This window comes from Erinaceus europaeus, chromosome 8 (genome assembly GCF_950295315.1).
Source record: "Erinaceus europaeus chromosome 8, mEriEur2.1, whole genome shotgun sequence".
In the NCBI taxonomy this organism is placed as follows: Eukaryota; Metazoa; Chordata; class Mammalia; order Eulipotyphla; family Erinaceidae; genus Erinaceus; species Erinaceus europaeus.
Window position 1 is genome coordinate 115,168,813 of NC_080169.1, and position 10,875 is coordinate 115,179,687.

At 47.8% G+C, this 10,875-nt stretch overlaps 1 protein-coding gene across 1 annotated transcript in view; it reads right to left on the reverse strand.

Moving 5' to 3' along the window:
* TRPV5 (transient receptor potential cation channel subfamily V member 5) overlaps positions 1–10,301 on the reverse strand; it is a 35,841-nt gene extending 25,540 nt beyond the window's left edge. Inside the window, exons 1-7 of the mRNA XM_007522349.3 lie at positions 10,168–10,301; positions 6,109–6,206; positions 5,826–5,948; positions 4,984–5,121; positions 4,214–4,312; positions 3,936–4,111; positions 1,584–1,730 (exon numbers count right to left, since the gene is read on the reverse strand). Coding sequence (XP_007522411.1) covers positions 1,584–1,730; positions 3,936–4,111; positions 4,214–4,312; positions 4,984–5,121; positions 5,826–5,948; positions 6,109–6,206; positions 10,168–10,295 — 909 coding nt within the window. The 5' untranslated portion in view covers positions 10,296–10,301. The remainder of the gene's footprint in view (positions 1–1,583; positions 1,731–3,935; positions 4,112–4,213; positions 4,313–4,983; positions 5,122–5,825; positions 5,949–6,108; positions 6,207–10,167) is intronic.
* Between the last annotated feature and the right edge of the window lie 574 nt (positions 10,302–10,875).

Here is a 10,875-nt window from a genome sequence, read left to right on the forward strand (position 1 = left end):
CACCCAGAAGTTATGATCGGCATAGGTATGACTTAGAAGGGAAGTGAAGGCAGAACCATTGGAAAAACTGGGCAAAAAATATAGATGTGATAGCATCAGTCCATATCTGTGACTTTAGGAGAACTACTGCAGTTTACAGTGGCAGGGACACAGAACTTTGATGTTAGAAACAGTATGAAATTAAACTCCTATTATCTTATAATTTTATAAATCAATATGAAATCACTAATAAAAAAGAATGAATGGTAATGTAGGGACTGGAATTAAGTGGAGGAGGAATGCAGTCAGAAGAAGGGAGAGGGGGAGTCCAGTGGTAGCGCAGCGGGTTAAGCGCATGTGGCGCTAAGACCAAAGACCAGCATTAGGATTCTGGTTCAAGCCCCCCAGCTCCCCACCTGCAGGGAAGTCACTTCACAGGCAGTGAAGCAGGTCTGCGGGTGTCTGTCTTTCTCTCCCCCTCTCTGTCTTCCCCTCCTCTCTCCATTTCTCTGCCCAATCCAACAATGATGACATCAGTAGCAACAATAATAACTACAACAATAAAAAACAAGGGCAACAAAAGGGAAAATAAATAAATATTAAAAAAATACTCAAAAAAAAAAAAAAGAAAAGAAAAAGGGAGAGGGGCTATGTAAGAAAATCTTCATGCCTTGAGGCTCTGAGGTTTAAATTCCATCCCTAACACCACCATGTGCCAGAGCTGAGCAGTGTTCTGGTTTCACTGGGTGTGTATCTTTTTCTCTGTATCTCTCTCATTAGAAAACAAATTAAAAAAATCTTTTTTAAAAAAAGAGAAATGGGGCTGGGCAGTAGCATAGCGGGTTAAGTGCAACATGCATAAAGCCCAAGGACCAGCTCAAGGATCCCGGTTTGAGCCCCTGGCTCCCCACCTGCAGGGGGAGGGTTGTTTCACAAGCAATGAAGCAGGTCTGTAGGTGCCTATCTTTCTCTCCCCCTCTCTGTTTCCCCCTCCTCTCTTGATTTCTCAGAACACTAATCATCTCTGGCTTGTTGTGGCACTTGGGACCTAGGAGGCTCAGAAATGAAAGTATTTTTGCAGAACCATTATGCTGTCTCGCCAGCCTACAAAAAAATTAAAAATAAAATCTGCAGCTTGGGGAGTCTGGCAGTAGCGCAGTGGGTTAAGAGCAGATTGAGCAAAGTGCAAGGGCCGGTGTAAGGATTCCAGTTTGAGCCCCTGCAGGGGAGTCACTTTACAAGCAGTGAAGCAGGTCTACAGGTGTTTATCTTTTTCTCTCACTCTCTGTCTTCTCCTCCTCTTGATTTCTCTCTGTGTCCTATCCAACAACAATGACAGCAATAAAAACAACAACAATAATAACAAGGTAAACAAAAGGGGAAAAAAATAGCCTCCAGGAGCAGTGGATTCATAATGCAGGCACAAAGCCCCAGAAATAACCCTGGAGGCAAAAAAAAGCAAAAGGAGAATGTTGAATGAATTTTTCATCCAAATTTCCTTCCTCTTGTTATCAGACATGGAAGTATATCCATCCCAGATCTAAGCAGATGAACAGACTCCATGCGGATACCTGATAATCCCTGACTCCCCCTGAGGTCCATACCTCCCGTTTCTTGGAGGAGACCACAAGTTCCAGAAAGGAAACCTCCTCTCCCCAGGAGTCGATCTCAGTGAGGTCATAGAGGGTGGACGTCAGGGGCCCGTAGGTCCACTGGATGTGCTTCCGGCTCTGCATTAGGTGCTGAAACATCTAGGAGAGACAGCAGTGAGTCTGAAGGTCAGGGTGAGCAGCGGGTGAAAGAGAACAGCATCATGCATATCACAGATATGGGTCTTGGGTTAGGCTGATGTGGCAAACAGTTAATTGCATTTATATATTTTCTTCAAGTTTATAAGAAACTCTCTGCCCTAGTCATGCTTCCTTGTTCTATTCTCAGATCTGATACCATCTTCCTAGACAATTTTTCTAATTTCTAATCCCACCCCCCATGTTAGCTATCAAGCAAAGAATACTAAGATATAGGCTGCTAGGAATATACCTAAAACGGAAAGTAGGATTTCCTATTTCCTACTTTCATCTGCTCTAGTCCTAATTTACGGTTCCTGTTTATTAAACATTTTGTCCTGCTTTCCAGCGTACTGCATTTCAGCCACCAAGTTATGGATGCTACTATGATTCCATCCTGACTTCCCTGAACAGATGATCTCACCAATGTGTCCTGGAACTTCACCTCTCCAGAGCCCTGCCCCACAAAGGAATGATATAAACAGGCTAGGGGTATAAATCCACCTGTCAACACCCTTGTTCAGAGGAAAAGCAATTACAGAAGCCATAACTCCCACCTTCTATATCCTAAAAAGAATTTTGGTCTGTTGTTAAAATTTCGGGATGGCTCCAGCTAGCTTCACGGCGGGTAACAGAGACGCGGAGACAACGGCTGGGCAGGGCAGCTGTATTTCTTTATTCAGGAACAACGATTCACAAACTAAGACAAACTAATCACCAAACAGAACTCGGCTGTCTCTTTGCGGCGGCGCAAGCACTCTTTCTTTTTCTCTCGAACTCAAGAACCCTCTCCCTTACTCTCGAACTCAGAAACTCTCGCACTCTTGCACTCTCGAACTCCGGAACTCAGGAACTCTGTCACTGGGGAACTCAGGAACTCTCGGACTCCGGAACCCTCTCCCAGGGTCCCTTGGGGCGGGGCCAAGCAGGCCCGCGAAATTAACAGGACTCATCCAATTCTCTTGGAGGGGGAGGGCTAGAACAAGCCAATGTAAAAGAAAGAGTGCTTGCGCCACCGCAAAGAGACAGCAGAGTTCTGTTTGGTGATTAGTTTGTCTTAGTTTGTGAATCGTTGTTCCTGAATAAAGAAATACAGCTTCCCTGCCCAGCCGTTGTCTCCGCGTCTCTGTTCACCACCGTGAAGCTAGCTGGCCCGGCAAGAGCCCACGAAATTTTAACAACATTGGTCCATACTCAAGGATCCTGGTTCAAGCCCCTGGCTCCCCACCTGTGGGGGGGAGGGGTTGCTTCACAAGCAGATGGGGTAAATAATAGGGGGAGATGACCAGAGGTCTCTGAATTCTGTATATATATATATATATATATATATATATATATATATATATATATATATATGTATACATGTATATCATGTATATTTACAGAGTGAGTCCTTATCTGTGACTTTGGAAGGACTATGGTAGTTTCTAATGGATGGGACACAGAACTCTGGTGGTGGTGGTAAGTTTATGGAAGGATACCCCTATTATCTTACACTTTTATAAAACAGCATTAAATCACTAATAAAAGATAAAACAAAATGATATAAATTAAAATAACAAAGAACAGCACCAGCAAAAAGGCATGGTATTCACCCCTAGCCACTGCTGGATATTTAGGTGTTAGCCAGCCTCTGTTCACAGAAAGAGCCTCTTTTTCTGGGTACCTTTCCTTCCTACTATAAAAGACCCAAAGAAAAAGAGAGAATGAACAAAGGAAGCAGAACTTTGGGCCAAAGGGGAGAGGAGAGACATTTCTAAAGAAAGTGTCTCAAAGCTTTCCGAGTCAAGTGCTGAGGCTGAGAGTTCCAGTGGTACAGCAGAAATTGAGAGACCACTACACTTTGGAGGGAGCTCGGGGAGGAGTCTCTCTCTGGATTTCTGGCTGTCTCTATCCAATAAATAAATAATAAAGATAACATTTTTTTTTTTTAGAAAAGTCTTAAAGAAAGAAAAGGGCTGTGGGTGACAAGAGCAGAGAAGAAGGGATTTTATTTATATCAGCTCATAGAACCTCATTATGGGGAAGATCCTTCACAGCTAGTTCCTTGAAGGGACAGAGGTGCCAGGGGGAAGAAAAGGAGGAAGAGGAGGAGAAGGAGGAAGAGGAGAAGGAAGAGGAGGAATCAGAGTCACTCTCTGGAGAGCACAGAGTAGGGCTGCCCCTCACCACCGTGTTGCCCTCCACGCCGGCCAGCTTGAAGGGGGTCAGGCCCTGGAGGTTGGGCATCTGGTCCAGGGATCGCAGGCCGTCCCCCAGCCCATCGTAGCTCAGCAGCAGGTTGTACATCTGGCAGGCAAAAGTCTTGTTGGGCTGGAGGATGAGGATGTGCAGCACAGTGTTCCCTGGGGAAGGGGTAGTGCACACAGTGTCACTTGGCTGCCAAGCTGAGCTCCCTGTCTGGGGGCAAGGTCGGGGGTGGGCAGAGAGGCCGACCCAGTTCTTACCCAGAGAGTCCTGGGCCCAGATGTCAGCTCCGTGCTCGATGAGCAGCCTCACGATCTCCTCGTTGCCCACGCAGGCCGCAAAGGACAAGGGGTGCTCCCCTGGGGACACAGAGGCTCTGTGATGGTGGGAGAACTCAGGATGGTGGGTGCCCGCCCCCCTCCTTCCCCACTCATTGCCTTCTCCTCCCACATCTCAGCTCTGGGCTTAGAGGCACTTGCCAACAGAACCAGAGGCAGAGGGCTGGGGAGACAGCATCATAGTTCTTCACAAGACCTTCATGCCTAAGGCTCCAAGGTCCCAGGTTCAATTCCCAGCATCACCATAAAGCAGAGCTGAGTAGGACTCTGCTGTTTATCTCTGTATCTCTCTCATACATTAAAAGTTTTTAAAAATCATTAAAAAAAAAAAAAAGAATCAGAGATCTAGGTGGTGGCACACCTGGTTGAGCGCTGTTACAATGTGTAAGAACCTGATTGCTTTAAGCCCCCAGTCCCCACCTGCAGGGGGAAAGCTTTTTGAGTGATGAAGTAGTGTTGCTTGTGTTTCTCTCTTCCTCTCTATCTCCCCATGCCCTCTCAATTTATGTCTCTATCTAATAAATAAACAAAGAAAACAATAAAATAAATAAAAAAAAGAGGCCGACATACAGAAACAGTACAAAGGGCCAGAGAAGGATAACTGGACCTTGGCCTTCAGCCCTCAAAGGACTGAGCCCCAGCACCCCCTCAGGACCCCTGCCCTTTCTCTAAGCCCCAGGCCTGGCTCTCACCAAAGTAGATGAGGTTCCGGGGGCTGCGGCGGAAGGCGGTGCCCGTGGCCCTGGCAGAGACGCTGGCCCCTCGGGCGAGCAGGGCCCGCACCAGGTTCACATTCTGGTTCACGACGGCTATGTGCAGGGCAGTCTGACCTGGCCCAGAGAGATCGTCCATCACCCAAGTTATTTTGGGAATACAATATTCCCCTCACATGCAGAACACTCCTGATTCTTCCTTGCCTAGATTTCTTTTCTGGGCTCAACTGCATAGGCAGGGGTAAAGGGCAGTTAGCCCTGGGAGGTGGGCTGAGGAGGGGTGTGTGTCCTCTACTTCCTCTGTACCCCTTGACTCTTGGGAGAAGGGGTGTGTGTAACCATCCCAGTGTCCTCAGGGGAGAATTAAATCAACTACAGTCCAGTCAATGAACATGAGAGGAGCTGAAAAAGAAGTATAGGGGCCAGGTGGTGGTGGCATACCTGGCTGAGCACACACATTACAATGTGCAAGGAGCCAGGTTCAAGTCCCTTGTTCCCACCTGCAGGGAGAAAGCTTCATGAGTGGTAAAGCAGGGCTGCAGGTATGTCTCTGACTCTTTCCCTCTCTATCTCCCCTTCCTTCTTAATTTCTCTCTGTCTCTATTCAATAATAAATAAATAAATAAATTTATTTATTTAAAGAAAGTATAAAGGATATTGGGAAGTCAGGGAAGCTTCAAGTCAGGTCCACCTCAAGTTCTTCTGCCTGAAGAAGGTTCCATCACTCTCACTCAGCCCATCCACCAGAGCTCCATCTTCAGAGATGCCATCAGATGCTCTCCTATCTGTTTCCACCTTGAATGTCTATGCTGGGTTCTCACCTAGAAATGGCTCACCCAGGGTGGCCTCCTTCACCAGCTCTGGGGTGGCCTCCATCAGCACCATGGCAGCCTCCAGGTTGTCATAGAGGGCGGCAATGTGCAGAGCCGTTTCCCCCAGGGCACCTGGGCAGAGGGATTGGACAGGCACATCAGTTCCCTGAGCAAGGAAGGGGCTTCCAGCCCCTTTTGCAGACACTCTGGAGACCCTGTGCAGGAATGCTAGGGCTGGAACAGGGAGCTGTTCCTCCTACCTCCATCTTCATCCCAGTGAACTCAGATCTACCTCTTTGACGGAAGTCACAGGTTCGGTCCAGCAGAAGTTTCTTCAGGACACACAGATCATTTTCCTTGGCTGCCCGGAGCAGTGGACATTCACGAATCCTAGGGCAGAAGGCAGACGGCAGAGAGCCAGTGAGGATATCCCCTACCCACGCACACACTGAAGATAAGACACCCATGGAAGGCACCCATAGTGTACAAAGACACAGGGGAAGAGTTGTGTCCTGGACTCAGGCTAAAGATCAGACCACAGCAAGAGGCTTTTTCATGGCTTCCCATCTCACCATCATAGGATGGATGTCCTGAGAGCCTCTGAAAGAGGAGTGGTGTCACATTCCAGGGAATGGGGGGTCCTGAGGACCCTGGGATAGATCTTCGGTCCTGGGTGAATACATTTTATTTATTTTTTATTATTTGTCCCCCCCCTTTTTGGTTGCTCTTGTTTTATTGTTGTTGTAGTTATTGTTGTTGTTACTGATGTCCTCATTGTTAGATAGGACAGAGAGAAATGGAGAGAGGAGGGGAAGACAGAGAGGGGGAGAGAAAGATAGACTCCCGCAGTCCTGCTTCACCACCTGTGAAGTGACTCTCCTGCAGGTGGGGAGCCAGGGGCTTGAACCGGGATCCTTATTCCGGTCCTTGAGCTTGGTCCCATGTGCACTTAATCCACTGAGCTACTGCCCTACCCCAGGGTGAATACATTTAAGCTTCATGAATATTTCAGGAACCTCAACTACCTGAGCAGAGAGGAGATGGGAAATTTCCTTTTTTTAATTTATTTTTTAATTTTTACTTATAAAATGGAAACACTGACAAGACCATAGGATAAGAGGGGCACAATTCCATACAATTCCCACCACCAGAGTTCTGTATTCTATCCACCACCACCACCATCAACCCACTGGAAGCTTTCCTAGTCTTTTTAAATATATTTATTTATTTTCCCTTTTGTTGCCCTTGTTTTTTTTATTGTTGTTGTAGTTATCATTGTTAATGTCATAACTGTTAGATAGGATGGAGAGAAATGGAGAGAGGAGGGGAAGACAGAGGGGGGAGAGAAAGATAGAAACCTACAGACCTGCTTCACTGCCTGTGAAGGGACTCCCCTGCAGGTGGGGAGACTGGAGTTTGAACCGGGATCCTTACACTGGTCCTTGCGCTTGGAGCCACGTGTGTTTAACCCGCTGCGCTACCACCAGACTCCCATGCTTTCCTAGTCTTTAACCCTCTAGAAGCATGGACCCAGGGTTATTATGGGGTATAGAAGGTGAAAGATCTGGCTTCTATAATTGCTTCCCAGCTGAACATGGGACCTTGAAATTGGGGCAGTCTAGAAATTTCCTTTTTAAAAAAATATTTATAAAATAAAAAAATATCAACAAAACCAGATAAGAGGGGTATAATACAACAGGATCCTCACCACCAGAGTTCCATATCCCATCCCCTCCCTTGAAGGCTTTCCTACTCTTTATCTCTAGATTAGAAATTCCTTTTTGTTCTCAGATCAGTTTCTCCACAGCTTTGAAGTCAATTTCTCTCCAACTTGTAGGTCAACTTCTTACCTTCTCCCAGGTCAATTTCTCCCCATATTGATGGTCAATTTCTCCCTAGTTTTGAAGTCAATTCCTCCTGTGCTACCAGGCCAATGTTTTCACCGCTAAACCAGCTTTCCATAGCCATGAGCAGTTTGAGAGACTAAAAGGACCAGAGAACAGCTCTGTGCCTGTCTCTCAGACCTCCAGGCTATTTAGATACACAGTCTTGTGTCTGAAAAGGGCTAGGGGCAGGCAGAAGTCACTGAGATATCTCTGCCATCACTCCTCTGCCCTTAAGCTCCCTTTCTCCCCACCTGGATGAGCCAAACAAGAGATAAAAGTGACCCTGTTGGGTAAGTATGTGTGGGTTCAGAAATTGGACTCTGGATCTGTGGGCCTGAGAATCATGAAGGGAGAAAGCAGAGCAACAAACTAACCAATAGTTCCCATGTTGACCCCCAGTCTTCCAGTGGTTCCATAAACTACAGGAAGAAGTTATTGATAGTTATTATTATTGATGTTGTTGTTATTAGTGGTGGTGGTGATGAAGCCTGCAGCATACACAATCTCATCATTGCCTGACCATCCACCCCCCCCCCAGTTTTCTTTTTTACTTGAGCTAGAAGGACACACACACACACAGAGAAACACCCCAGTACCAGAGCTCTTTCCAGCACTCTGACACTTCTTTTTCACTTGTTTCTTTTATTAGTGATTTCAACTCTGACATTTATAAGTGGTTCCAGGACTTGAACCTGTGACACACATGACAAGGCTTATTCCTACCTAGTGAGCTATCTCTCAGGCTACCTGAAAAAAATCTCTGTAAATAAAACTAAACTAAACTAAACTAAATTTCTTCACATGGCCAGGGAGTGATGAAACTGTCCATGCAGAAGAACTCAGGCATCACACACTCAAAAGAAGAAGGAGGAGGAAGAGGACGATGAGAAGAGGGTGGAAAAAAACAAAGTTTGTGTAGAGGAAGATAAGTCAACACAGGACTCGAATGTATAACCCGCCAGTCACCTCTTCATGCCAAAGCAGAATGGCGTTTTGCTCTCTCTTAGCCTCTCATAAAAATAAATGAATAAACAAATATTTTTAGAAAGGTTTTTGGACCAGATTGTGGCTCACATAATAGAGTGCCCAGTTACCGTGCGTGAGAACCCAGATTCAAGCCCCTGGTCCCCACCTGCAAAGCGGAAGCTTCATGAATGGTGAACCAGGTGTCTCTCTCCCTCTCCTTCTCCTCTCAATTTCTGTCTCTATTAACAAAACAAAAAGTTGTTTTTTTTTCCTCTCTCTCAAAGTAGAATGTCCCTCCTATTTAGTGAAGGAGTCTCAGAAGAACCCTGAAGTTCTAGGTTACCCCAAGAATCATGAAACTCTCCATCCTACTGGTTTTTTGCTCCCCTACTGTGCTCCAGGGGACAGCAACTCAGCCATGGCTCTTGCTGGGACACTGTAGTTATCCCATTCTGGAGTCCAGACAAAGGAGAGGGCTATGAGAAGGTCAAAGGTTCCAACCCAGAGCCTGGGGCAGGGGTGGAGAGCCAGCAGAGAGCCTTGTCCTAGCAGATGTGGGCTCAGGCTGCACTCAGAGCTGGAGACAACATTCCCAGAGCTCAGTGCTGGGTGCAAGCACAGATCATCTCAGTCAACACTCACTGAGAACTCCTAGAGCAAGAAAGGTATGCCTGGGGAGCCTTCTCAGGTTGAATTTTTTTGAGTTCTGCCAAGCTCTATCTCCCAGCTTCCCAGACTCCAAGCAGATCTCTGACTGAAGACAAGTCTCTCTCATATCCTCTTGCCCAGGGTGCTCCTCGGGGCTCCTTCTGAAGCCTGCCCAGGTGTTAGCCCATCCCCCACCTTAGGCAGGTCCAGGGACACCTTCTAGAAGCTGCTCTCACTGGTTGTATCCTGGACACCTACCACCTGATACACAACAGATTCACAGTAAAATGTAAATGGGTGTCCAGGAAGGTATCACAGTGGGTAGAGCCTAGGACTTGCATGTGTGAGGCTCTGGGCTCCATTCCCTGCACTGCAGACGTGGAAGAAATACTCTGGCTTCTCTCAGTCTCTCTCTTGCTTGTGAAATAAATCCACAATAAAGTAGAGGAGGTAGTTGAACAGAATCAAGGCTTTTCTCTCTCTCCTATGAATTCATCTTCCTTTCTCCCTGATGGAGCAGTGCTTCACTCTGTCTACCGCACCCCAGTCTTCTAAAACCCTGCATCTCCCCTCTCTTCCTGCTCCCCACCAGCCTGGCCTGCTGGCTCCCCACCACCCTTATAGGTCCCAGTTTCTTTTCTCTGGTACCTTTCCTGTCCACCTGCATCCCCTTCCTGCAAGCTAGCAAGTCAGAAGCTGAGTGTCTGTTCTGCACCTACCTGATTATCTGCATTCGAGCTCTCCTGCCACCAATATGCCACCGCCATGCAGAGGCCAGTGCGGGGGTGGGGGTAGGGTCTTTATGCCTAGCACTGGTTGCGTGGGTGTGGGATTTAGAGGGGGCTGCCTACCTCTTCTGTTGCAGCATGTGAGCCTCGTCCAGGCGCTGGTCCCAGTCCTGCTCTCGGGCCAGCCAGGTTCTCAGCAGCCTCTGCAGCTGGGCCCAGGGCCCCTTGGCTCTGGGTGGGAGAGCCCCCATGGCTTCTCCACCTCCTGGGCCCTGGCAGCTACTGGGAATACAGTGGAAGGAACAGGTCCAGGGCTCAGGAGCCACCTGGGAGGAGGAGGCGGGGCCTGTTTATGGCTGGGGCTGAGAAAGTCTCCTGGTGTGACCTGTGTCACAGCTTGTGGTCGCAGGGAGTGTTTGGCTGCCTGTGCACCAGGGGACAGCAGGACCTTTACCTGCAGTGGAGAGAGGTGCTTCTGGGGTCTGATGCTCAGAGACACAGTGGGCAAGAAAGGGGAGTCTCCTGCACCCCATGCTCAGCTAGGTTCTGGGCTCAGCCCTTAGCAGAGATCAGTGAGTTGAGTTTCCAGCTATCTTCCAAGCTGTCAGATCCAGTTTGGGAAGCACACTCTGCTCTTCAGAACCACTCAGCTGTGGACTTGGGAGCTCCCCACTGCCACCCACTACACCCCCACCCTGGGGCTGCTTCTCTAAGCTGTGGTCACCTCAGTTGTCAACCTCATAACTCATAACTCTGCTTTACAAGTTGCTCCCAGGCTCACCAGTCCCCTGGGAAAAACCCTGTGGTTCCTTTTCCCCCTCCAGCTCTCAA